This window comes from Podarcis cretensis (genome assembly GCF_951804945.1).
Source record: "Podarcis cretensis genome assembly, chromosome: 6".
In the NCBI taxonomy this organism is placed as follows: Eukaryota; Metazoa; Chordata; class Lepidosauria; order Squamata; family Lacertidae; genus Podarcis; species Podarcis cretensis.
In genome coordinates, this window is record NC_137175.1 from 73,636,102 (window position 1) to 73,662,993 (window position 26,892).

Below are 26,892 nucleotides of genomic sequence, written 5' to 3' on the forward strand. Positions count from 1 at the left end.
AAGACTTAAACATACCCGCATCTTCTCCAGTCAAGGAAGAGCTTCATAACAGTGCTAATTGAAAAGTTTCTAACTGAGATATAGTCAATTCATGCTGAGGAAAGGCTGTAGTTTGTATGCCTGTCTTTTGTGCAACTCTGCCTAGCCACCTGTTTTCTCTTGCAGTGGGAGAAACAGGAACTAGAGGCAGAAGAAAGCATCCAGCTAGGTCAGCCGCAGAAATGGGAGCTTAGCCGCCCTCTGACTCGCCTGTCCATTTTTGATCTTAAGAGTAAAGCAGGAAGATCAGTATGGGAGCAGGCAGGCAGCCCTTCCATTGGGCTTTGGTCCAAATTATTTAGGGCTTTAAATGTTAAAACCAACACTTTTAGGTTCAATCTGGAAATGCACTGGCGACCAGTGACAATGGTGTTATGTGATCTGACCTCCTGGTAGTCACCATCCAGCAGAGTCTACAGCACCTCCAACTTACCTGGATTTAGTGTCAGTTTGTTTGCCCACAGGACAAGGGTGGCGCTGTGGGTTAAACCACAGAGCATAGGACTTGCCAATCAGAAGGTCGGCGGTTCGAATTCCTGCGACGGGGTGAGCTCCCATTTGCTTGGTCTCTGCTCCTGCCAACCTAGCAGTTCGAAAGCACGTCAAAGTGCAAGTAGATAAATAGGTACCGCTCCGGCAGGAAGGTAAACGGTGTTTCCGTGCACTGCTCTGGTTCGCCAGAAGCGGCTTAGTCATGCTGGCCACATGACCCAGAAGCTGTACACCGGCTCCCTCGGCCAGTAAAGGGAGATGAGCGCCGCAACCCCAGAATCGGCCACGACTGGACCTAATGGTCAGGCGTCCCTTTACCTTTACCTTGTTTGCCCACATCCATCCTAAAAACTGCTACTAAGTGCCACTTTCTAAAGCCTCCCCCTCCTTGGGATTTTTAGATGGAACAGACACTGCAGCCCAAACATCCCATGTGTTTCAGGCACATGTTAAAAAGCACGGCACCCCATGCGGTTTCTGAGCTACTTTTATGGCAAATCGGCGCAAACAGCACTGCCGACAACGGCTGCCATACTTTCCCGGACGTTTACCCCATTTCCCATCCAGGTTATAACCCACACACACCCCGCGCGCGTCCGGGAAATTCCTGGCGCGTGGCAACCCCGGCGCGGGGTGCTCTGAGGCGCATCTCCCACATGCGCGCACGTCTCCATGAGGGGAGAACGAGGCGGGCCGAACAGCGTCTCTCGCGCGCGTGTGCGCGATGACGGCTCGAGGGCTCCTTTTGTCTCAGCCCCCCCCCCCCCGCCGCCGCCGCCGCCGCGAGCCGCCACCTCCCATTGTTCCACACCCCCACCCTCGCCCCCTCCTTCTCCCCCTCCCTCCATCTCCCTCTCTTCCCCCCTCCCCTTCTGCGCTGCCCTCCTCGCGCAGCAGTCAGCGGTTCCGCCAGCCGCGCCGCCATTGGCGGACGCTCCCCGTGACGCGACAAAAGAGCGGGGGGCGGAGCCTCGAGCCGGAGAAGCGCCGGTTGAAGCCGGTGCGCGAGCCGCCTCTCTCTCTCCTCCTCCTCCTCGCTTTAAAAAACATCAACCTCTTCTTTCTCTTCCCTCCCCGAGGAGCTGCTTTCTCTTTCTTCGGAGGTGCTGTGGAGGAAGAAGAGAAGGAGAAGGAGCAGGACGACGACGACGACGACCGGGCGCCCAGCCTGGCTGGTTGGCGGAGGAGGAGCAGGAGGCGGCGGCGAGGCGAGCTTCAGGTGAGGGAGGCTGAGAGGGCGCGAGAGAGAACCTGTCAAAGCTTACCTGGGAGGGGGGGAGCGGTGTGTGGCAGTTGGAACCTGCGGCGGTTGGAACCGGCGACGGGCAGTTGGGACCTACCTTCCCCTCAGGTGGGACGTTGGCGGAGGGCGCCCCTCACCTTCTCCGTCCACGTCCTGAGGCGCTCGAGGATTTGGCAGGCTGTTTACTCCAGCTCAGGTGATCGGTTTATTCCCTTTCTGTCCCCACCCCCCACCCCATCTTCTCTAAGCTGTTGCTCACTGGAAACTCGGAGGAAACGAGTGCCTCTGGGCATGTGCTGAGCCACGGGGGCCAACTTGAATAAAATACTGGGGTGGGAGGGAGGACAGCTAAGCCCCGCCCGCATAATCGATCACATGACGTGGTGCACATATATGAATGGGAATTCCCCTTTTAAAAATGCCCCCCATAGCTGTCAACTTTTCCCTTTTCTTGCGAGGAATCCTATTCGGAATGAGGGAATTTCCCTTAAAAAAAGGGAAACATGGACAGCAAGGGCCCCCCTCAAATATATATATAATTTTTTTTTGGGGGGGGGGAGCAAAGGGACCCTTAAGAGTTTGCTCCTACCTGCTGAGCAGCTGTCCTTCCCCGCCAGAGGGGAGAGGGTGGCTGGGTTAGTCGGTTGCAACCGAGGCCCACCAAGTCTTGTGATAAAGACTGAAACACTTACTGAAAAGTGAAACTTTTTTAAAAAAATTGTGTGGGGTATTGGTTTGTATTGTTCTTGTTTTAATAATAATAATAATAATTTATTATTTATACCCCGCCCATCTGGCTGGGTTTCCCCAGCCACTCTGGGCCGCTTCCAACAAAACACTAAAATACAATAACCTATTAAACATTAAAAGCTTCCCTAAACAGGGCTGCCTTTAGATGTCTTCTAAAAGTTTGGTAGTTATTTTTCTCTTTGACATCTGGTGGGAGGGCGTTCCACAGGGCGGGCACTACTACCGAGAAGGCCCTCTGCCTGGTTCCCTGTAACTTGGCTTCTTGCAATGAGGGAACCACCAGAAGGCCCTTGGCGCTGGACCTCAGTGTCCGGGCAGAAAGATGGAGGTGGAGACGCTCCTTCAGGTATACTGGACCGAGGCCGTTTAGGGCTTTAAAGGTCAGCACCAACACTTTGAATTGTGCTCGGAAACGTACTGGGAGCCAGTGTAGGTGTTTCAAGACCGATGTTATATGGTCTCGGCGGCCCCTCCCAGTCACCAGTCTAGCTGCCGGATTCTGGATTAGTTGTAGTTTCTGGGTCACCTTTAAAGGTAGCCCCACATAGAGCGCATTACAGTAGTCCAAGTTACAGATAGGTAGCCGTGTTGGTCTGCCATAGCGAGAGATAACCAGAGCATGCACCACTCTGGCGGGACAGTCTGTGGGCAGGTATTTTGTGTGTTTTTATCCTATATTTTTACGCTGTGAGCTGTCCGGAGATCTTCAGAAGAAGGGCGGCATACAGATTTAATAAATAAAATAAATAACGGTGGGAGGTTTTATTGGGGCTGCTTTATAAAAGTGCATCTAAGATTTCATTTCACATTATATATATAGTATGTGGAAGCTTAGGCGAGTTTGTTAGTGTTTAAGGTGCCACAAACACTTTGTTGTTCCAGCTTCGCTGCTTAAGTGGCCACAAACACTTTCCACTTGCTGGAGCCATAAGGAGGGATTTCTAGGAGAAAAGGGTTGATGTGTATCTGCTATCTTTATAGGCATGAGGCTGGTGGTCTTACGGTAAAGACAGACATGTGTGGGAAGTGTGGTTTTCTGTGCCTGAAAACAAATACCTTTGAACATAGGAAAATGTGTGTTGAAACCATTTACACAACACTTTAGAATGTCTTCACTTTTACAAATTGTCTATTGTCCATTGGGGCAAACTTCCGTTTTCTTTAAGTACTGTGCACTGGCATATTTAAAATGGGCTTATAACAAATAGTAGTTGTCTGGTGCATACAGTGTCTTTTGTTTTGTTGCTGTGTGATTTGTGCTCGTATTGTATTGTGATGGCCATTGGCTATAAACAATAAAATTTATTGAATTGAGTTAAAATAGTAGTTCATCTTATGCTTTACCAGCTAGTTTACTGTGACCCAGTAAGGACTCTGCAATCTCCAGCGAAGTTCTTTTCAAGAAATAGTCTCTGTTGCTCTTGGGACATTAGGTTTGGTTACCTGTATGGGTTGATGGTCAAATGCGTCATTAAGCTGCTTTTCCTCTACAATCTTTGAACTTTCCTGGAGTTAGTTGGAAAGAGAGTTTACCATGTGTTCCCTGCTTTTAAAATATGCCTTTAGGCGGTATCTGTGACTTGGTGTTTAATAGCTGCACACGTGTGCCGATACATAACTGGCTCTTGAAATCCTTGGGTTGGAGCAGGCCAATTGGTGGTGTTCTCAGACACTGCTTCTCAGTGGGCACAGTATGGGCACTGGCATGTCCTGCACCACACTATCTGGTTTCAAGGTATTAAGCAACACTTATGCTTCCTGCTATGTTGGAAGTGTCAGGAACAGAAAGTACAGACAAGAGTTAGTTGCTGTCTCTCCAAGTAGAAGGCACGCCAGCCAGGTTATTTAAACATTATTTTCAAAAGTTGAAATGTAATCCCAGAAGGAAACCTTTTTGTAAATTCTGAATCTATCATTTGGGTACAGTTTAGGACTCACAAAATGAAATTTCACTTAAGTTATGTATTTGTATCCAATGACACCATAATCTTTGATTACTTGTTTTTCTGTCATGAATCCAGATTGCATGTGAATAAAACTGCTAAATGAGGCACCCATGAACTGCAAAGGAATCTGAATCCAGGGCCAAAACTAAGTTTGGTGACCGGATATTCAGAATGAACTGACCCTTGATTTAATGTGTAGAATAAAATGTCTCTTGTTAGCTAGTGAGGCTGATAGAGCTGGGCAGCTAGGGCTTTCTTCCAAAGAAGCATGTTTAAAATGTTCTTTATCCTGCCTTTCCATAAAATGTGCTCAAGCATCTTACAATTGAAACATCTTAACCAATCACACTAATTTCAAATCAACAAAACAAAAAAGAACCAGTAGCAGTAACAAAACAATTGTGTTATTAAGTAACAACAGTTCAGGAAAATAAAAGTATTTTACTGAAGATAATTAATGTCTCTCTACTTTCAGATCACTGAGTTGATAGTAGATGAAAGATTGCTTGAGCCCTTGTATCCCAGCCCTGGCCCTTATTATGAAATATCATAATATGCTTCTCAGTTGTAGAATAAAACATTATTGTGTGCTTCTAATTTTTTTGGTGTGAAATAGATCCCAAATTATTTCCAAACCAAACAAACATATTTGAGTTGTAAAATTCACAAGTCAGTTAGCTGCTTGCTTACAAAGAACGCTGTTTTAAAAGGCTAGCCTGTAACTTGAGATAATGTGACATTAATTGCTAATTTGGAAATATCTTTTCTCAAAGTGAACAGGGGTTATTAGAGTGCAATTGCTATGCTGTTTCACAAAACCATGCTAAAAACACTTGTGCCATCTCAGTGTCTTTCCTATCTGACACAGTTGCAGGGTAATGTATCTGCTTTCCGAAAAGCTGGATTCTTCTGCATTTTATCATGCTTGATATGCATCCAGAAAGCAAAACACAGCTGTTACAACTAATCATAGAGCTCACTAGTCAAGTCAAAAGTGTCTATTTAAATCTGTCAGAAGATAAAAAGAAGGAAACTGACCATCTCATTCAATAATTGAGTAGAAGTCTCTGGGCATGTTATATAATATGAGGATATGCACATCATATATGTACAGTATTAAGAAGGAATTAATGTATATAAAAGCTAAATTGCTGAGTTGGTTAAGCATGAATCCTCCCTTTTCATTACCTGTATCAAAAAACTTATAAATGTCTGCCACAGGTAGAGAGTTGCTTCTACTGTTAAGGTTGCAAATATATAACATGAAAGAATCACATCATCATCATCATCATCATCATCACCATCATCTCGCTCTTCTACTAAATGCACCCAGAGCAACATGCAACACAACCATAAATCATACAGTATAAATATACAAATACATCTAACACTAAAAAATATTAGTAAGCATCACTGAACTTAGTATGACTTATGAGTAAATATGTACAGCATTGTGCTGCACTACGTTTCAGTGACAAATTTGTTGATCTTATTTCCTTCTAACCTATCATAGTAAAACATTAAAAAACCCAGCATGTTAATACTCAAGTTTCAAGAGTGACTATTTTTCTTATAAGTCACTGGGCTACTTAATTGAAACTGAGCCTCTGGTCATATTAAAACATGGTTGTGATGTAACATTTTTAAGACCATATTTATTTTAATGTTGATTAGCATTCTAAAACATGTAATGCTTTAAGGGCAGAACATAGGCCCTCTGAACTGCCTTCTCAGTGTTTTCCTGTTTTCAGGGCTTTAGTTTTGCAAAGTAAGGCTCGTGTGTTGTATGTTGATGACATACCTCCTATTATGTCAGTGTAGTATCTCAAGTCTGCAAAATACATTCTTGTGACATTATGCCAACCCAATTATTGTCAAAGCACTTATTTTGTTGGTGTAGCAAGCCCTAGATTGACACTTTCGTCTTGTGTAGACAAAAATAAATAATCTCTGGAATATGTATTTCATAATTTATATCTGAACTGAAACTTACTAGGGAGGGCTGTGCAAAGTTTAAATTAAGCTGACATATTTGGGGATCTTTGTCCAGTGGTCATACTGATGGAAAAAGTGACAGTTAAGTGGCAGGGAGAAACTGATCTTTAAGATTCAGAGTAAACATTAAACATCTTGTTTAAATATTACTTACTGTGACCTTAACTCGAGTTGAGCAAAACTCTTAAGAATGTGCCTGTTCTGTGCCTGCAAGCTCAGAACAATAACTTTATTGGGCTGTTAATGTTATCTGTCTTACAAAAGATAGAATCTTGAATGGGGGAAGAGTTAACACTGCAGACTGATGAAATAGTATGGAATTTTTTCTTTAGCAATAACTCATTGCTGCACCAGTCTTATGTATAAGCACTTCTGTAAATTGTTTTATGGAAGTTTTAATATAGAGTAAACTATAACTTGAAGGAATACTCATGAAAATGTGTACTTGCTCCTTTTATGCAACTGTCCTTTAATAAGATAGCATGTAAATCAGTGTTCTGCAAATGTTGGCTTGGCTTACTAGTCAGCCTCTTTGTGTCCTTGCTACCAACTCCTTCCCTGTCCCAAAGTCCTCTGACATATGGAGCCGGGGCAGTGAGTGTTTACACTCATTTGTGCTGTGGTATGGAAATATTAATAACTAGCTCAAGAATGTTTACTTCCTGGGTATGTCTGTGTTAACAATATTTACCCAGGCCCGTGCTGAGCTGAAATTTATTTTAACTAGCAGCCAATAATTATGAACAAATTTGGTAACTGTTAATTTAGACTAGTCTCACCATTCAGTGGAAGATGTGTCATTAATATTTATGTAGAAGGAATTTTAGCAAGTGTATTAAATAATTCCCCCTCTATGTATTTATTAAAGGATGGGAGCTCAATCAACTAATGCATCTGGTTGCCCTTCTTATAATAATGCTGGAGGTTGTATTTGCACAGTTGTTTCCAGCAGTCCCACAGAGTGGGATTTCATTACCTTGGATAGCTCCTTGCCTCTTGTCTTGACTAGCAGAGGTAGAATAAATTGTGTGGAATAAGCAAGCACATGCATATCTGCTTCATTTGACCAATGTATAATTTCATGATACTGTTAACATTTTGGCCCAAGTTTTGATGTTTCATGGCATACTATCCAGATTTCTAAAAATAAAAGTTGCAAAGAGTAAACTTGCTGCTTTTCTCTCTAAAAATATTCCTTGGCTAAAAGTTTGAAGAAGAGGTACAGAGACACGGCAAGTCCAGAAAGCACAGGAACAATTTAGATGTGGACCAAGTTGGAGAGGGTTGGTATATAAGATTGTTTTCAGAAAACTACTTAGAACATGAGTTCAGGGTGCTTCATAAACTCTTATACCAGTACCGAAAAGACTGGAGGTGTAGAAACAATAGAAATTTTGGCTTTAAAGCTGGACTGCCAGTGGTGAGAAATAGTGTCCATGGTGTGCAACAGTTCAACAAAAACATTTAGTTTTCAAATATTATTTATAATTAAAATAATGTGCATTTCACTTTCTACTTGAAAAATTTTCAGGAGTTTTGCAAAAGTATGCAACATGCTGATGTGAAAGCTGTTGAATAGCTTTCTAACAACTGAGCATAGACCTTGACTTATATTTCAGACTGCTGAAAACTTCTTAACAAAGACCATACATTTGTGTGTTTATAGTTACTCATTTGATTTGGGTAGTGGATGAACTATGAGAAGACGTGTTAGTACTCTGGCTAAGCACCTGCTCTTTGAATTTGCCAAAAGAATTTGAACAATTGATCCTGTATGGAGAACAGAGATTATTCTTACTCATGGTTAGAACAGTATGAAAAAAATCAGATTATCGTTGTGTTTTTAATGGTTCTTGCAATAAGGATTAGAAGTGGTGCTGCGTGCTTCTGACACAATCTGTACGTACATATCTGGAACATGGCTGTGAATGTATGTTAAGTAAACAATTAGATTTCTGATTTGTAGCTTGAATTGCAGTATATTCAGTTCCATAGTAAAGCATGTGCTTTATATGACTGAGGCTTTTCAGTAGAACCCAGGTTTCCAAAACTGAGCACCACCTGCTCTAAGCTCCACTTTAAAAATAAGAGTAAGCACTGGTACTAGTTTCAGAACAAGGTTAAGAGGTTCTGTTCAGCCCTGGAAACCTAGGTTCAATACTCACCACCAGTTAGTGGCCACTCTGGTTGTTGATATTATTTGATAGAAAGCTGCTTTCTGCATTCGTCTCTCTGTGGAGTTGAGCTGTATGCTGCTTTGGGTATTTGTATAGAAAAGCAGTTTGATGGAATTCAAACAGGTGAAGGAAATTACAAGGATTCTAAGCAACTTGCTTTTCTTCCTGTTAAGATGGGTAAAGATTAATGCCAGAAGAATGAACATATAGATAACAGTGTATTTATAAAAGTGAAGGAATTCCAGCTTATTCTCCATTGCTGAATACTTGTCCATATAACAATATATAAATCTTCTACCTACATCCCAACATAATTTGTATCCCGAGCACAGGGCCAATTAAAGGGCTATTTGGAGTAGTTCAGCTTTATTGAACCTGTTAAATTTGTCTTGAATGGAAATTGCAGCCTTTAGTATCAGTTCTGAATGTAGTAATTTTATGTTGGAACAGTATTTGCTACACCATATTGAAACAGCTTTACTTTGTGATGTGTATTAGGGCTAGACTGAACCTTGTTGCATGGACTACTGTTCTGATGAAAATCCCAATGGACTACTGATGTGTATTTAACTGTACAAATCTGATCAGTTGATTGGGGCCTTCAACCCCACCCCTTCAGCCCAGCATTCTCTTTACCTTTACAGCAGGTGTGGGTGGTTTGGCCAAAATGACCTTGCAGGCCAAATGGGCACCGGGGGTTCCCCACCACCCTCTTACGGCATTACTAATTTATCTTATGTAATTAATGAGAAAGAATCCAGTGGTCTGTTGAAATCTATTTTTACTTATAGATTCAGATCCAAATCTTTATTGATTGCTAAATTCTGTTGTTGAAAGGCTCTGTTGTGTCAGGGTTTCTTTTTATTCTGGTTATATCTTGTTGCAACATTCAGATTATTTATAAGTATTATGGACGCTGTTGCTCTTGCTTTTCTTGTTCTGTTTGTAGAATACAAATTTCAGGTCGGAGAAAAAATGTTCTTAGGTGAGCAGTTTGTTTTATCCATTAAGCCAATTCTGGAAGACGCACTTTCTTCATAAAGATTCATTGCTAATACGGTGGATAAGCAGCTCCTAGAATAAGTATCTTTACAATATAGGAGATGTAGAAGGTATCTAATTTTAATTAAATTAGTCATTCCCAACAAAACTATTCCACAATGTTTGCCTCAAAGTTGGAAAATCCAATCAAATACAAATGCCTTCAGTAACATACTAAAAACAATGTGCTTCTAATAATGGAGGTGTTCTTATATCTGTTACAGGAATTGGGCAGTATAAGTCCTAGCACACATTCAGATTCCAGGACTGACTGTTTATTGTTGTAATCTGATGCTATAAAATCCAGGTGTCATCAAGTTCTTACCTTTTGTAACTGACCTGGTATTTCAAGTTTCATACTGGATCAGTTAATTCAGCTTGAATTGAGGTCCAAGTGAAATGTTTTTAGTATTTGTCACAACTGATCACCAGTTTTTATCTGACAGGTATAGTAAGCAAGCTCTATTGTACATGGAATTTGCTATGTCAGGCACTTTCCAGTTATTATTCCTTATCCTCCTAATACCACTACTACAATTTTTCTGTGGCAAGATAACAGAGTGTGAAAGATGGGCTCTCTGAAGGGAATGTAAAACTGTGATCTTAAGTTTATTTGTGTGTGAGTATGCTGGTTAAACAATGAAGCTTCTGCATACTGAAGCCTTGGGGCTCTTACAGCATTGGTAGATTATAGCCTTTGGATAGATGTGCATGACTTGTCTAGTACCTGTAATGATTTAGGGAGGCAGACAACTGTAATCTCCAACCATGTTGAAATTTTGCATTGGTGTTCCTCTGCAGTCACCTAGAAATGTAGAAAATCAAAAGTCTAGGAAAGCTTGCTCAATCATAGAATTATGATAATTGCACAATATTGCACAAAATTGCACAGTTGAGAGCAGAAGATAGATTGGAGTCACTGATAGATGTCTAAGTCACTCACTATTTTGTTTTATATGCCTGCTGAACACTTTATTTCAGCAAGCCTACTAAGACCTATATTTTAGTTATCTATATTTGTTTTAAAATGCTTTACTGGCTTTTTCTGCTTTTTGATTATTTTATATAGCCTTTAACAGTTTTGCTGATTTTACCCATGTTTTATGGATAATTTATTATGTACACTACCTAGACAACCATCTGTTGAATCAGTGTATACATTTTTCTAAATAAAAATAAAATACATAAGCCAGTGTAAAGATATTTAAAATGGCAAATGTAAAAATAATGTTTTGTGGCCATCCTCATCTCTGAACCTTCATGCTAATTGATGGTTAAACATTTGTGTATATATTGGTTGCCTTTGATCAGATCCTTGTGTGGATCATTAGGCAAGTTTTGTGTTGGAATCTCTGATTTGTGACAACACAGATATATATATTTGTACTTATATAAGTTAGTTATCTTGGTGTTTAGATTATGGAGTTCAATAAATAATTGGCTGTACCCTCTAACTCACCACATGACATCTGGCCTCCTTGGGCCACTACTTTGCACCTAAATTTAGTGAACCTGAGTTTAGTGAACCCTCAGGGTTCAAATGAATGTCAACACTCAAATGAAAAGAAAGGAAGTAGATTCTGTAAGTCTTAAATTTTCCCGACCATAGTCTGTCTGAATCCATCCATAGTGATGGCAGTTTCGTCTTATTATTTCCCATAGAATTATTTATATCTGCTAATAGCAAGAGACTTAACATTATTCTAGTTCCCATATTCATTCTGGTGTCACTTTCCCCCTTTTTAGTCACTACACTGTGTGTTTTGTAACTCTGTTGGGTAGCCATTATCTTAGAGCTTGAGGAAGACCTCAACAAATATCTAATCCAACCCCTGCAGTTAGTGTACTGATGTTTTCGGATGGGCCAAGTTTTGTCCAGAAAGTCACCATGAACTTATTTCTGTACATAGTAATTTACCTATATCTTGGATACAGGGTTGTTGTATTTTGTATAGATATGAAACAAATGTATATGGTTTTTAGATGTACAGTATCATGAAATCTCACCAATAGAAAACATCCCTCTATATTTCCAGTATTTACAAGGTTAACTTTATTAGAATTGCATTAAAAGGTAAAGGTAAAGGTGCCCCTGCCCGTACGGGCCAGTCCTGACAGACTCTAGGGTTGTGCGCTCATCTCACTCTAGAGGCCGGGAGCCGGCGCCGTCCGCAGACACTTCCGGGTCATATAGCCAGTGTGACATCGCTGCTCTGGCGAGCCTGCACCAGCACAGCACACGGAACGCCATTTACCTTCCCGCTATAAAGTAGTACCTATTTATCTACTTGCACTTTAAGGGTGCTTTCGAACTGCTAGGTGGGCAGGAGCTGGGACCGAAAGACGGGAGCTCACCCCGCCGCGGGGATTCGAACCGCCGACCATACCATCGGCAAGTCCTAGGCACTGAGGTTTTACCCACAGCGCCACCCGCGTCCCTTAGAATTGCATTAGGTTTCAGTAAAAAAAAAAAAAAACCCTACTTGCTAGTGTTTTGTGCCTTATTCTGAAGCAGAACAATTCCTTCACTCCAGAAATGCATAAATGTTATGCATAAAGGATGCCACTAGGCGGTGCCTTAGGTTTAATTATTTTTCAGCAAATGTAGGAACTGACACTTTAGATATAGTATAATTAGGAGATTTGGGGTTATGTGCCTACTGTTAGAATACATTCTGTGACTCTGTGTTGTAAATTTGCAGTAGCTAATTCAGCAATGTCTCTGCAGGAACTGTCAAGTTCTAGAAGAGATTACGACTGACTGGCCTTTAAAAGGTAAGAATATACCTGCTTTTAAAACTTCTGTTGTCTTAGCACAGTGGTTCTCAAAGGGTGTGGCAGGCCACATTGGTATGGCAGGAGAGGATAGCAACTGTGAACTGTGGCGGGAAGATTCAAGGACAATCAATTATTTCAGTATGGTAACATCAAAATAGTAATTTTTAATTGCAGAATATGGATAGATGTCTTTTCAAAATGAGAGCAAGAACACCATAGGATACTGCAGACAATCCTAGTTGAGACCCAGAATCGCGTTTAGAACAGAGTGCTGGATAAAACTTGTTTATAATTATATTTTGGGAATGATTCATGTTCTTATATAGCTGCATTGTTTTATACTTTCTGGATGTCCCATGATCATATTATAAAGTAGTTGTGTTCTGTGTTATAAATCAAGCACTGCCAGGAGTTGTTTAGTTTTGTTTTCCAATGTATTTCTTATCAGTAAAAAAATTGATGTGGTGCAAACAAATTTGTATTCTGAAAGTGTGGCCCAGAGAAAAAACTTGAGAACCACTGCTTTAGCAAAATCTAAAGCTTATTTCTCTCTGCTGGTTTTTTAAGACGTACTTAAAAATGGGACTGGAATATATATTCAGAAATAAAACTAACTGTCCTAGCATTAGGATGAAAACTAAAATCATTATACAATGAATGAAGATACTTTAATATGGCAAATGGTAAATACTAGTCTGATTCTCTAATTGAAAAATGCAAATTAGGGATCAGAATTAATATGTAAATAATAAAGATAATAAACCGTTTAAAACACAATTTGTTATAAAGTTTGCTGCAAGCAACCTTATGGCAAATTTCCTAAAGATGGTAAGTAAACTGTTAGACTGAAAAGTCTGTACTGTGTGGCAGAAACAATTATCCATGTTATTTTTGATTTGATCTTTCTAGAACAGAAAGCCACATGTCAGTATCTGTTCACTGTATTCATGCTCTCAAAACCAGATGTACTTGCGCAACACTACTGATTTCTGTAATGGGTATAAAAATATGGCCAAGATGTTCTGGCCTTGTGAAATGTGTTATTGATGGAGATCCAGCCGTAGATCAGCTAATGGTTGCCAAAGCATTTTAAATAAGGCTGGGTGAGATGTTGGCTGCTTTCTAAAAAAAAGTGAAGCTGTTGAATACTCAAGAGAGCGAGCATCATCATATCTCAACTGCAGAGTTGCAAATTTAGAGAGCTTAGAAAGTAAGATCTTAATTACACTATTTAGGAAAACAAATATTCCCACAAGTATTAATTGCTCCTTTTAGTTGCCTTAAGGATTTCAAGAGATTGAAATATATAATTGCACCCTTTATGGTTATTTCATTAACAGAATGTAGTTTCATGCTCTGATGCCCTCAAGCCAGGGCTTAAGGAAGGATGAATAGGAAGGTGTGTCCTTACTTTTACACTGTCAGTATAACTAAGCTGGGATCATCTTGGTTACTGTAAAGCCTAATTTTAGTACATGTTGAAAATTGAGTTAGACTACTTTGAAAAGCTTTTATGGCTTTCATGAGCTAAAACCTATTTGGAGGATCTGAGCAACGTACTACATTAAATCTGATTATTCAGTGTGTTAAGATAAAACTCTGGAGCTGAACAAAACCAGAAGGTTGACGTTTTTTGGACCAAAATCTTCAAGAGGACATTATTTTATAAGCTAAGTTTGATCTTGAAGCAAAGATGTTTCTCTAGGAAAAGTAAAGGTACATGGAAACTGACTGGCGATGTAGGCTTTTCGCCAACAATAGCTTCATGTGATGTCTGTTTCTGGGCTATAATACAACAGTATGGATGTTGTTGAATAATACTAATTTCTCTCCAGCTTCTCCCTTGATTCATTCCAGCACACAGGGAAGACTTACAGCCTCAGGAAACATTCGGGAAACTAGCAGTAGTATGGAAAAGTGAGACTACTAGTAATCCTAAGCATAAATACATTTTGATCCATGGCCTCCTAACTAAAAGTCTGTCAGGATTTATGTATGTTTTAGAATATCTTTGTTTATTTGAAGACAAGGGGGGAAAGTCCCAGCCGCCCCACAAGTCAAAATCTATTTTTCTGTTTGCAACGGAGACTGGCATCTAAGCAAGGAGTAAACAAGAAATGTGGTATTTCAAAGTCATTTAATATAGCACAATTGACAATACAGGTCAGTTTGGAAATCTGGAAGATAAGTATGATTGTTAAGCTAATACTATGCTTCCTAAGGATAGTTGCTTGTAACTGCCCAATTTGAATGGTACTGCATTTATTCATTGTGCTACTACAGAATTTAATGAAAACATGCATTTTTAGAAATTGATGGCTTCCTAAGAAACTCTTTGCCCCACATTATTGAAATTCTAATAGATGATATTACTTACCCACTTTGTGTAATATATGCAGCCTCAATTTGAATCTTTGCTTTTGTCCTAGGATGAAGACGATTCTGAAGATGGCTTGCCTAAGGAATTTTAAAAGGTGCAGACCACCTGATTGAAGATGGTGGTTCTGTGTCTCATCCCATTTGATAAGTAAAGTAAGTAAAATGATCATGTCCAGTATTTAAGTTGCATGATTACAGCAGAGATCTTCTAATAAAGCTAGAATTTAAGGGATTCAGAAATAATTGTAAGCACATTTATTTAGCAAAGATAAAGGTTTATGCCATGTACCGTATTTTTCACTCTATAAGACGCACTTTCCCCCTCCTAAAAAGTAAGGGGAAATGTGTGTGCGTCTTATGGAGCAAATGCAGGCGGGAGGCTCTGCTCAGCGCTCCCTTTAAAGAGCCGCGTGGAGCATGTGTGCGGCTCTTGGGGGCTTTTCCCCAAGGAGCGAGAAGGGCTGCCCTCCTCAGGGAAAAGCCCCCAAGAACCGCACACACGCTCCATGTGCTCTTTAAAGGGAGCACAGCTCCTAGGGGAGCCTTCTGCCTTAGCTGTGCGCAGCCTCTTCCGGGCAGGGGGAGCCTTCATCCCGCTGCCCGGGAGAGGCTGCGCGCGGCTATCCCATAAGCCAGGACAGCAAGAGGCTATGCCAGAAGCCAGATCCCTCTTGCTGTTCTGGCTTCTGGGATTCAGAATGTTTTTTTTTCTTGTTTTCCTCCAAAAACTAGGTGCGTCTTATGGTCTGGTGCGTCTTATAGAGCGAAAAATACGATATAGCAGATGATCAGTAAACAAAAGCAATAGAAGTTCTTCAGAACTCCAACACCAGACGTTTCAACAAGTGGACGGTGGCAATAATTTGAGTGCTCTTCTATGCTGATATATAGGCTTACGCTGCATGGCTTCTCACTTGCCTTTGGGGGTAGCTGCTTCATTTCTGCAGTGGAGATAAGTTTGGAAGGACCATCTAAGTGGAAACTGTGGTGTTGTCAAGAAGCATAGGTGTGCTATTCAAATTGGGGTTTTGGAAGTTCCCTTTCAATGCAGTTTAGATTAAGTAACACAATCGGTGTGGGTGGAATTTGCATATTTGTTTTTCTATTGATTACATTTTTGTTATATCTGTATAATTTTATATTTTTAAAAATCAAAGTGGTTTATATATACGTGCACACACATACTAAAAGCCATGTAAAAAATTAAAATATGAGATCATCCACGAAACTGTTACAGAATGATGCTTTCTTGATGTCTGCATAAAGTGTGGTGGTATACAAAAGTGTTCAGATGCCATTTAAAGTTAAAGGTGTGTGCTGAATCCCTGTTGGCATAACATTTGACAGCATTGGGCTAAAGGCTTGGGTTTTTTGTTTTTTGTTGCTGTCAGACGTGCCTTGCTGACTCAGGATGACCAGTGATGCTTCTGCAGATGATCTCAGCGACTGAGCTGAGATATAAGAGTTCAGACAGTCCCTAAGGCAGGGGTAGGCAACCTAAGGCACGTGGCCTGGATCTGGCCCAATTTCCTTCTCAATTCGGCCCATGGGCGGTCCGTGAATCAGCGTGTTTTTACATCAGTAAAATGTGTTCTTTTATTTAAAATGAAACTCCGGGGTATTTGTGGGGCATAGGAATTTGTTCATTTTTTTTTTCAAAATAGAGTTCGGCCCACCACATGGTCTGAGGGACGGTGGACTGGCTCACAGCTGAAAAAGGTTGCTGACCCCTGCCCTAAGGTAACCTGGACCTAAGTTGTTCAGGGCTTTGTAAGTTTATACAAGGACCTCGATAGTAGACGGGCAACCATTGCAAATGCATTAGCAGTAGTGTCATATGTTGGCCATGTGCTCCCATCAACAGTATGGTGGATACTTTCTGCACCAGCTGCAGCTTGTAGACCATGCCCAAGGGCAGCCCCACATAGAGTAAGTTGCAGTAATCCAGGTTATCATGCATTGACTACATGTGTTCAACTTAACTTGGATCAAAATCTTTAGTGTCTGCTGAATGCTATTGTTGTTATGTTGTACAATGTACACCTTACATGACTAGAAGAATAGCAACTGTAACAACAATATTTGTTATATTTGAAATCTTAACAAATGTTTTGATATTTTCATTAGTTAAATAAAATTATATCTGTATTCTCAGCTAAGAATTTATCACTTGTTTTTCATTTCCAGTTGCCACTGTTCCATAAGCAAGTCATGATTACGTTAACTGAACTCAGATGTTTAGCAGATGCCCAATCATCATACCACATCCTGAAACCATGGTGGGATGTCTTCTGCTATTACCTCACCATGATAATGCTGCTTGTTGCTGTCCTTGCTGGAGCTCTCCAACTCACTCAAACTAGATTGTTATGTTGTCTTCCTTGCAAGCTTGAGTTTGACAATCATTGTGCAGTGCCTTGGGATCTGGTGAAAAACAACCTTAATGTATCCTCCAGCTCTGCAGCGCCAATAGTGCTCCCTCTTAGAATCCAGAATTACCTTCATCGACAGCAGTATTCTTACATTGATGCTGTGTGTTACGAGAGAGAGCTTCACTGGTTTGCCAAATTTTTCCCATACTTAGTGCTTCTTCATACTTTCATTTTTGCTGCTTGCAGTAATTTTTGGCTTTACTATCCCAGCACAAGTTCAAGGCTGGAACACTTTGTAGCCATACTACACAAATGTTTTGATTCTCCCTGGACAACACGTGCGCTGTCGGAAACAGTTGCTGAACAGTCTGTGAGGCCTCAGCCATTCTCCAAATCTAAGACCTTTCTTTCCTCTCCAAGCAACATAGCAGAATTGGAGAACAAGCGACAGTCTGTCTCCTACTCGCAGACTGGGCTGGAAACAGCTGGAAGAGAGAGCTCTTCAAATGTTCTAGACAGAAAAGAAGGGGAGCAAGCAAAATCAATATTTGAAAAAGTCAAAAGATTCAGGGTGCATGTTGAACAAAAGGATATCATCTATCGTGTGTACCTAAAACAGATTGTGATCAAGGTCATTGTATTTATACTAATAATGATTTACGTTCCCTATTATTTAACCTTTATTACACTAGAAATTGACTGTGTGGCGGATATTCAAGTCTTTACTGGTTACAAGAGATACCAGTGTGTTTATTCACTAGCAGAAATTTTTAAAGTGCTAGCTTCGTTTTATGTTGTCATAGTGATCTTGTATGGCCTGACGTGCACTTACAGCTTGTTATGGATGCTGAGAAGTTCACTCAAACAATATTCTTTTGAGAAGCTGAGGGAGCAAAGTAATTACAGTGATATTCCTGATGTAAAAAATGACTTTGCCTTCATTCTTCACCTAGCAGACCAGTATGATCCTCTGTATTCAAAACGGTTCTCAATATTCCTCTCTGAGGTGAGTGAAAACAAGTTGAAGCAGATCAGTCTAAATAATGAATGGTCTTTAGAGAGATTGAAAAGCAAACTGGTACGAAATTCCCAGGATAAGATGGAACTTCACCTTTTTATGCTTAGTGGTCTTCCAGATGACATCTTTGAACTCACAGAGATAGAAGTTCTAACCCTAGAACTTATTCCTGAGGTTAAGCTTCCGGCATCTGTAAACCAGCTACCCAATCTCAAGGAACTGAACATTTATCACTCATCATTAACTGTGGAATTTCCAGCACTGCACTTCTTAGAAGAGAATTTAAAAATCCTGCGTCTAAAGTTAGCTGATATGGGAAAGATTCCACGCTGGATCTTCTATCTAAGTAACTTGCAGGAATTGTATTTGACTGGATGTTATATGCTAGAAAACCAGAATGGTCTCTACAATGAGGGCTTTCAGGATCTTGTGAATCTGAAAACAATTCACTTAAAGAATAGCCTTTCCCGCATACCTCAGGTGGTTACAGACCAGTTGCCTTCACTACAAAAATTATCTATTGACAATGAGGGGAAAAAACTTCTAGTGTTGACCAACTTGAAGAAATTGCTTAACCTGAGAACTTTGGAATTGATCAGCTGTGACTTGGAGCGCATTCCACATTCTATCTTTAGCCTGAACTATTTGCATGAAATAGACTTAAAGGACAATAATATACGAACAGTAGAAGAAATCATTAGTTTTCAACACCTTGAGAACCTTTCTTGCCTGAAATTGTGGCACAACACCATCTCCTACATCCCAGTGCAGATCGGAGCTTTAGCAAACCTGGAGCAGCTCTATTTAAATCATAACAACATAAAAAAAATCCCACCGCAACTTTTTCTTTGCCTAAAGCTACATTATTTGGACCTCAGTTATAACAAGCTAACATCCATTCCACATGAAATCCAGTATTTAACAAACCTGCAGTACCTTGCTGTGACAAAGAATCACGTAAGTAGAAGCAAACTATTGGCGGAATTCAGCATTGCACTCTTGCAATCATTCCGTTTGTGCAAGCAGTCCAGCTTGCCAGAATGAGCAGTACCCCTTCCCGTCCCCCTACACTGTCCTGGGAATTCCCATTCCCCACCCCTGCTCCAAGCTGATCTTGGGAAGTGCATGGCTGGTAAGAGGAAGCCCCATTGCACAAGCAGAAGTCCTTGTGCAGGGCTTCTGCTGCCAGGACTGATTAGGTGAATCCCACCCTTCTGCTTTAAAGTGAATGTAAAATAAAAGCTAAGAAAAAAAGTTAATCAAGACTGAAGGCATGGTAAAAGCCCAGTCCTGCAATATATTACAGCAGTGGTTGCCAACCTTTTTTTAATTTCATGGGCATATTTGCCAACCAGAAAACATGTGGGTACCACACACCTCAACCGGTTATATTCACTGCAATAAAATGCTTTCCAATGTAGTAGTAGTAGTCCTGCTGCAGGCAGTGAGCGAAAAACCTCTTCTCTGTTCTTACTCTGGAAAGAAAATCCAATTTTCAGTACTTGAGTGGGGAAGTATTTTATCTTTATTATGAGTTCTTGTTGTATCTGTATCTGTCAAAACCATTTTCCTGACTTATTTCAGCTAGAACAGTAGCATACAGCATTCACAAAGCTAGCTTACTTCAATCTCTTCATACATCATTGGTTTCAAACCTATTTGTCTCCTCCCCTGCCCCATTAGCCTGCTTCAAATGTAAGTGTTAAGCAGGGAGCTCAACATCTAACTTTTGATGTGCCGCCATGAAGGATTGTTTCACTGGGCTTATAGCAAGTTGCTCAGATTATTAATTCTTTGCTTATCCTGCTTTTGTTTATTTGAAAATTAGGCATAAAACAGGTCATGTGAATCAGCCGGGGATTTCCACAATGAAATGGGCATTTTCTCAACCATCTACATTTATAAAAGAGGGGTGTGGAAGGATACAGAGAGATAGCCCTCACTGAATGCATGTATCCTAGGCTCTAGATCAGCATGATTTAGGAATATATACATTAACTGATTTTGTGTGTTTGTGTGTGTAAATTAATGACCTTACAATATTATGTATTTTTTTATTTTTTCTCTTTAGATTGAGGCACTTCCAAATGAATTATTTCAGTGCAGAAAGCTACAGTATCTCCTACTGGGACATAACAGCCTGATGCATTTGTCCCCTAAAGTTGGAGAACTCTCCAACCTTGTTCAGCTAGAGCTTAAAGGAAACTACCTGGAGTTGCTGCCTGCCGAACTGGAGGAATGTAACTCTTTGAAACGGAGCTGCTTAATTGTAGAAGAACACTTGCTAAAAACTCTCCCCCTTAGGGTAACAGAGCATATGCAAATGTGCTTGGACAAAGTCTGAGCTTGAGATTCTCTGTGCAGAGCAACAAATTCCTCTTGAGAGTTTTAAATAATAGCTCTAAAGGAAAGTATAGCTGGCAAGAAGGGAAATGCAAGGGTGTTGTTGTTTTTCCTGCATTGACCCAAGTTTCTGCTGATAAAAAACCCCACACACATTTAAGTCTTAAACAAACAAAAATAAATATTAGGCAAGTATATGCATACATATATACCATGAATAATTTGAAACTGGAATTAAAGAGTGAAAGTTAAGTGGGTAGTGTAATCGTGGTTTTGAGTGACTGGGAAAGGTGAATATATAGTTTGTCCGAGTCTAGTAAGGGTCGTTTCCCCATAACATTTTATTGTGTAGTTTTCAACAAATGACTGTAAAGACCAACAAACAAAGGGAGATATCCAATTGTTTTATCCTTCTTGCAAAGTGGACTTCTATATTTGCAAACAGGACGTACCATTTCTCCCACTCTGCAGCTCCCCATCAGCCCTCATAATCTGCATTGGAGGGTTGGGGGATCCTCCACAGCAGATTGGATGTTGACTGCAGGAGGAGGGGAGGGAGAAGTGTAATCCAATGCAGCAGGAGACAGCTCTGGATCTCACCCATAGCTTTTCACACATTCACCATGATTGGGTGTTGGTGACAGTGGGAGGGTCATTGTGAAGACTATAGGACAGTTTTCACAAAGACCCTCCCTCTGTCACCACACCACTCATTTTATTATACTGGGGAAATGATTTCAAAGTTGTGTTTTGCAACATGATACTTTTGCTTATAAGTAAGTAAGAAATTACTGTGTACACAAGTACAGTTTTCTAGTGCTTGTCTCTAATCCTGAGGCAGCAATAGAACCTTAATATATGATGTAGGAGGTCATTTTCAATATCTGGCTTTTTTTCTTTTTCTTTTGTCTTTTGGTATTTTCTTGCATCTCCCCAATTGGAGTTCTGATGCACTACTGGGAGGAGATTTCAAATATGTATGTCAAGTTACAAGCAAATAAGGAGAACACCGCTGTTCTTAAGTATTAACAGATAATGTAGAAGTTTTTTTACAAAAAATAATAATCCAACTCTAACCTTAAAAATGTTTGGGCAACATCAATTTATCCCTTATTCATACACAAAGAATGGTATGTTACAGCAGTTTTCCAAAGCACATGACTAATTTAAGTCTTATTGATTGTATAGTTGTACATCTTTCATCTTCTTTAGTGACTTACATAAAGAAAGGGGAAATGTGTGTGCGTCCTATGGAGCTAATGCAGGCTTTCGCTGAAGCCTGGTGAGCGAGAGAGGCCAGTGCGCACTGACCCCTCTCGCTCTTCATGCTTCAGGAAGCTATCCGCAAGCCTTCGGAGTGAGGCGGGAGTGCCCGCCAGGCTCCCAAGGCTTGCGGATAGCAGCCTGCAGCCCGAAGCCCGGGGAGCGCAGCGCTGTGCACCCCGGGCTTTGGGCAGCTATCCACAAGCCTCCGGAGCCCGGTGGGAGTTCCCGCCGGGCTCAGAAGGCTTGCGGATAGCAGCAATCTCCAGGAGCGAAGGCAAGGTTGCGTACAACCTCACCCCCGCTCCCGGACCCGTTCTGGGGGCTGGGATCGGAGGAAGCTTGGGCTTCCCCCGCCCCAGCCCTGTTGCTAAAAAGGAAGCCAAGACAGCGAGCGGGATGGATCCCACTGGCTGTCTTGGCTTCTTTGCTCTTTGGGGCTGGAAGGGGGAAATAATTTTTTTCCCTTTATTCCCCCCCCCCAAAAAAAAACTAGGTGCGCCCTATGGTCCGGTGCACCCTATAGAGCAAAAAATATGGTAATATGAACACTCCCAGATAATCTGAGAGTAAGATAATTCTTTATGTAATTCTTTATGTAAGTCACTAAAGAAGATGAAAGATGTACAACTATCGTAGGTTGGATTCAGCCTGTCATGTGCTTTGGAAAACTGCTGTAACATACCATTCTTTGTGTATGAATAAGGGTTAAATTAATCAGATTAATTGAAATCTCACTGATTTCAATATTCTAAGCATGACTGCAGTGGTGGAGCTTTCTGATATCATTCACCCTGATCTCACAAAATCAGCATATGGAATGCTACATTATGTGGCAGAATAAGGTACATTTTCTCTGAATGCATGCTAACAAGTTTACACCATAAACAGGGGAGGCAAAAAAATATGATGATGATGTCTCAGCAGCATTGAAGTAGATACCATACCCAAATGATATGGTATGTTGTGTCCTTCTCAGCTGCCCTCCAGGTGGAAGGGTGCCTAAATATGCTCTCCCAAAAAACTGACCCAGGGCAACGGCCCCCTCAGGCCACACCCTTCATGCCTGGCTCCAACTGCATTTGGGTATGGCATCTACTTCAATGCTGCTGAGACATCATCTTTTTTGCCTCCCCTGTTTATGTTGTGAACTTGTTAGCATGCATTCAGAGAAAATTTATCTTATTCTGCCACATAATGTAGCATTCCATATGCTGATTTTGTAGATCAGGCTGCATGATATCAGAAAAGTTCTTGTGTAACTATTTTATATTGACTATTTTTTTTTACTTTGCTCCTTTTTAAAAATAGCTTACTTTATCTTAATGCCACAAAACTAAGTTAATCTCTCCAGTAGTATCTTACCATGTTGACATCAGTCCATCACAATAATTACATTCCAAAGACCTTTTTAAATAGCTCTCAGGGAACAAAAAAAAATAAGCTTTGTGTTTTTTCATGGATCTGATACAGGTCCAATTCTCCCGGGTTGTTTTCACCCCAAGGTGCGATTTATTAATAATTTGGGGTACTTTTCACATCTGCATGCCAAGAAACATGTTTCACATTTGGTTTCTAATATTCAAATTAAGTTTTGTTACATAACGGAACACAAATATGCTTAATGCATAGGACTACATTGGGCAACAAAGTCTAGATGTTTCAGAATCTACCCAGATGGGGCTCTTTCCTGTCATGTAAAAGATACAAACCTGGAACATGGCAATGAGAGAGTGGCTGCTGTTGAGGAATTTGTACTAGGAAAAGATTGTGGACGTAATTAGCTTTTTGGCCTTCATGTTACCTTGTTCACCCATCACAAAATCAGCTACAGTGTACTCATTTTTGCCTCTGTCATCTTTTACTTCTTTCCAGCTCTGTTCTGGTCCTACTCAGCTTCTGACTTGTGCTTACCAACAGTCATCTCACAAATAGATGTCATTAATGTTGGTGTACGGTGGCACCAGAATGGTTTAAATCACTGTGGCCAGAACTCTGTTCTGAAACTTTTAAAGTCTTGACATTGTTGTATATGTGTTATAACTGTGTTAAGAGTTATAAAACATTCACAAAAATATTAAAAAATTTTAAGTTTCAGAAATTGATGGACACCTTTGTTTATTTTTAAAAGGAAGTTCTTGTTTCCACTTTAAAGACCTGCTTTTTGAACAAAAAAAAAATCAAACAAAAAACCAACTGGGCATTGCTGAGAACACACTTGTAGAGATTACTGACACTCTGCATTTTAACTATATCATGTGTTGGTCCACCTTTTTAGTAGTGCATGGACTTAAGAATGGCCTTGATTTCTTGAACATTCCCTCCACTCGGATTATTTTATCATCCAACACAGGGGTAGCTGATGTCGTTCCCTCCAGCTGCTCGTGACTACCACTCCTATCATCACTGACAATTAAGCTGGCTGCAGCTGGAAGGTACCATGTTGGCACCCCTTTTGGGGGCATTTTGAAATGCGTAGTAGTAACATCAAAAAAAGTCTTCTGTGCTGTATTTCTAAAAAACCAGTGAGACCAGGAAAAGGCTATTAAAGAAAGCATGGATAACATTGACTCGGAAAGGTAAAGATCTCTTTAAAAGGCTATGGCCGTACAGGTATGAGGGCGTGATCATTTGCCTAAATACAGACTAACTCAGAATTAAATAACACGAGCATAAGAATTTAAAAAGTATGTTTGATTAATGTCTTATTTTAATCTTTTTGCAAAACATTTTTCACAAAGAGCAAGAAATCTAAAGGCTGGTAATTCTGGCCTTATTGCATGCCACAGTGTGCCTTTTGTTTCCTTTCTGTATTCTGACCTCACACTTCAGATGGCAGAGCTGAACTGTGAGTATTTTTGAAAACTGCTTTGTTTCCCATCTTCATACTTAATATATTGCATTGAAGAGAATTTCAGCAATCTAAATCACCTTCCTAATTATAGGACAAGCTATGTTAACCACAACCCATATTTGTATATAGCATTTATTTTATACACAATGGCTTTTCAGTTTGTTTCACTGTAATGCTGCTGGGGGGTAGAGAGGGAATGTTTAAATATGGTCTTGCATATACTGGCAATTTCTGTTAAAAAAAATATTTGAATAAAATTCTATTAAGTTGTCTACGCTCAATCCTGTATTTGTGTCATCTTAATTTTTTCTTCATTAAAAATGGGTCAGGATTTAGTGACGCCTGGCTAGCATTAAAAACTGAGCCCCACTTAACCCAAAGGTAGTCATTTTTCTTTTGTTCCCTTTAATTTAAATGGAAGGAAATTATGCATATGTATCAATTCACCTATAAGATGTAAGTGCTGACTTAGTAAGCTACTTATCTAGTATGAAGGAATTAAAATATTAGCAGCTTTTAATAGCTAAACACCAGTCTGATACAATTTAAAAATATATACTCACATTTTTAAAATATTAAATGTTTAGATTTTAATTTTTATTTACTTTCCCATGGGAAAAAATTCAAACATTCTATATAGCTACTGCCAACTGCTTTTATAGCTGCTGTCCAAAACATGGAAAAAATATTTGGTTACTTGGTATAGGAACTGTCCCCTCAGGCCTCGGGGAAGGCTTGTCTTAATGCAGAATGTGGAAGTATACCAGTGCAATAGAAAACTACATTTAAAAAAATGAATTTTACCAGCTTTGCAGAAGCTTTTAAAAAGGCATGTATAAATAAATCCAGCTCTGTGCAAGATCTTAAAATTTTCAGCATCAAAACGTAAGTTAGCAGTCTGGACCAACTTTATGTTAAGGTGAATTCTGCATGGTGGCTTTGACTACCATAAAGCATTTAACGATTGGGGCATAATAAGCTCTCTTGTGCCATATTATAATCTTCAGCAGCTACTGAGAGTGCACTCTTGAATAAACTCTTAACAAAGTTTTTCCGCAACAATATTACATAATGTCCAGTGGCTGGCAGAGAATGACTTCCAAATTTGAGGTGAAACGGTTCCCCACTCACAGCCAAACAAATCAGTGATCAGCATATATATGCTATCATATGTTTTCTGAAAGAAGTGTAGAAATAGGGACCAAACTTCCACAACCTACTTGAGGAGGAGGGGAGTGTGTGCAGAGAACAAAATGGTCTCTGGTGCAGGCATGCGTTAAAACTCTTCTCCCTCCGTGTTTGGCAGATTCTCTGTGCAGAAATGTCAACGGCCAGTCTCTGCTCAGCTTTGGTCTGGGTTGCTGTGGAGTGGCAGCTAGGTGGGAAAGCAAATTTTAACACATTCTATATTATCCATTTTTAGAAGCCACAACTGCTACTTTCCCCAAGCTTTTCAGTGGGCTAGAAATCTTGAGTTGTGATTTGATACCGGAGCTTTTGCATTTGACAAAATATAACTAGAGGTGATTACTTTAGCATAGTCTGATCTTCGTTGCTTTTGATAGGAAAGCCCAGGCAAGATGCCACCAGCATGGGCAGACCAATCTTTTCTTGAGGAAAGCTTATGTCATTTAATCAAAAACACCAAGATCTAAGAATCGGAGCCAGGATGCCTCAGAATGGCAGTTGATAAGAATCCCTTTGGAATCTGGTTGGCCACTGGGAAGAGGAGGCTGGATTAGACGGGCCTTCGGCCTCATCCAAAAAGAAACTTCTTAAATTCTTAATAATGGTGTAGATCTCTGATTCTGTATTTTAGCCTCTTTGCACTTTTACAACAGCCCCCTAATCTCTTTTTTCTCCTCCCCCTTCCCACAAACTGATAATCTTTCAAAGGCATGTGCAGTGTTCTAGATATTCTTATAATTTGTTTAAAAACTTGACAGATAACTTTTATTCTTAAGGCTCTGTTTGCACATAGTGCTAGAGAAAACCTTTTCTACAGCTCATAGTTTGTCTAGAGTGAGACTAGCATTAAGCTTGGGTTAAGACGTAACACTAAGCTAAACCATGGCTTGGCCCTGGGTAGAATGAGAGCAGTAGGGTAGAGGCACCGTGGCCATGATCTTTGCTCCAGGAATCCAGTTTGTATAAACCATGGTTTGGTTTGGTTTGGCTTAGCATTACATGCAAACAGCACCA

At 40.3% G+C, this 26,892-nt stretch overlaps 2 protein-coding genes across 3 annotated transcripts in view; one reads left to right on the plus strand and one right to left on the minus strand.

The window, feature by feature from the left end:
• The window catches only part of KYAT3 (kynurenine aminotransferase 3), a 339,782-nt gene that overhangs the window by 23,872 nt on the left and 289,018 nt on the right, over nucleotides 1-26,892 (minus strand). The gene's annotated exons all lie outside the window — the stretch shown is intronic.
• On the plus strand, nucleotides 1,336-24,971 carry LRRC8B (leucine rich repeat containing 8 VRAC subunit B). Of its 2 annotated transcripts, XM_079981322.1 has the most exons (6): nucleotides 1,336-1,750; nucleotides 12,412-12,458; nucleotides 14,891-14,993; nucleotides 17,028-19,187; nucleotides 20,302-21,814; nucleotides 21,943-24,971. In XM_079981322.1, the coding sequence occupies exons 4-5, from the start codon at nucleotides 17,052-17,054 to the stop codon at nucleotides 20,572-20,574; spliced, it is 2,409 nt and encodes an 802-aa protein (XP_079837448.1). In that variant the 5' UTR covers nucleotides 1,336-1,750; nucleotides 12,412-12,458; nucleotides 14,891-14,993; nucleotides 17,028-17,051; the 3' UTR covers nucleotides 20,575-21,814; nucleotides 21,943-24,971. The 2 variants fall into 2 exon arrangements, with proteins under 2 accessions (XP_079837448.1, XP_079837449.1); XM_079981323.1 differs by lacking the exon at nucleotides 12,412-12,458.

Excerpts from the sequence above, each read along its gene's own strand:
- LRRC8B (XM_079981322.1), top strand. The coding sequence starts at position 17,052 with ATGATTACGTTAACTGAACTCAGATGTTTAGCAGATGCCCAATCATCA. Across the intron at positions 19,188-20,301 it reads TTGCTGTGACAAAGAATCAC|ATTGAGGCACTTCCAAATGA; the intron begins GTAAGTAGAAGC and ends TTTTCTCTTTAG.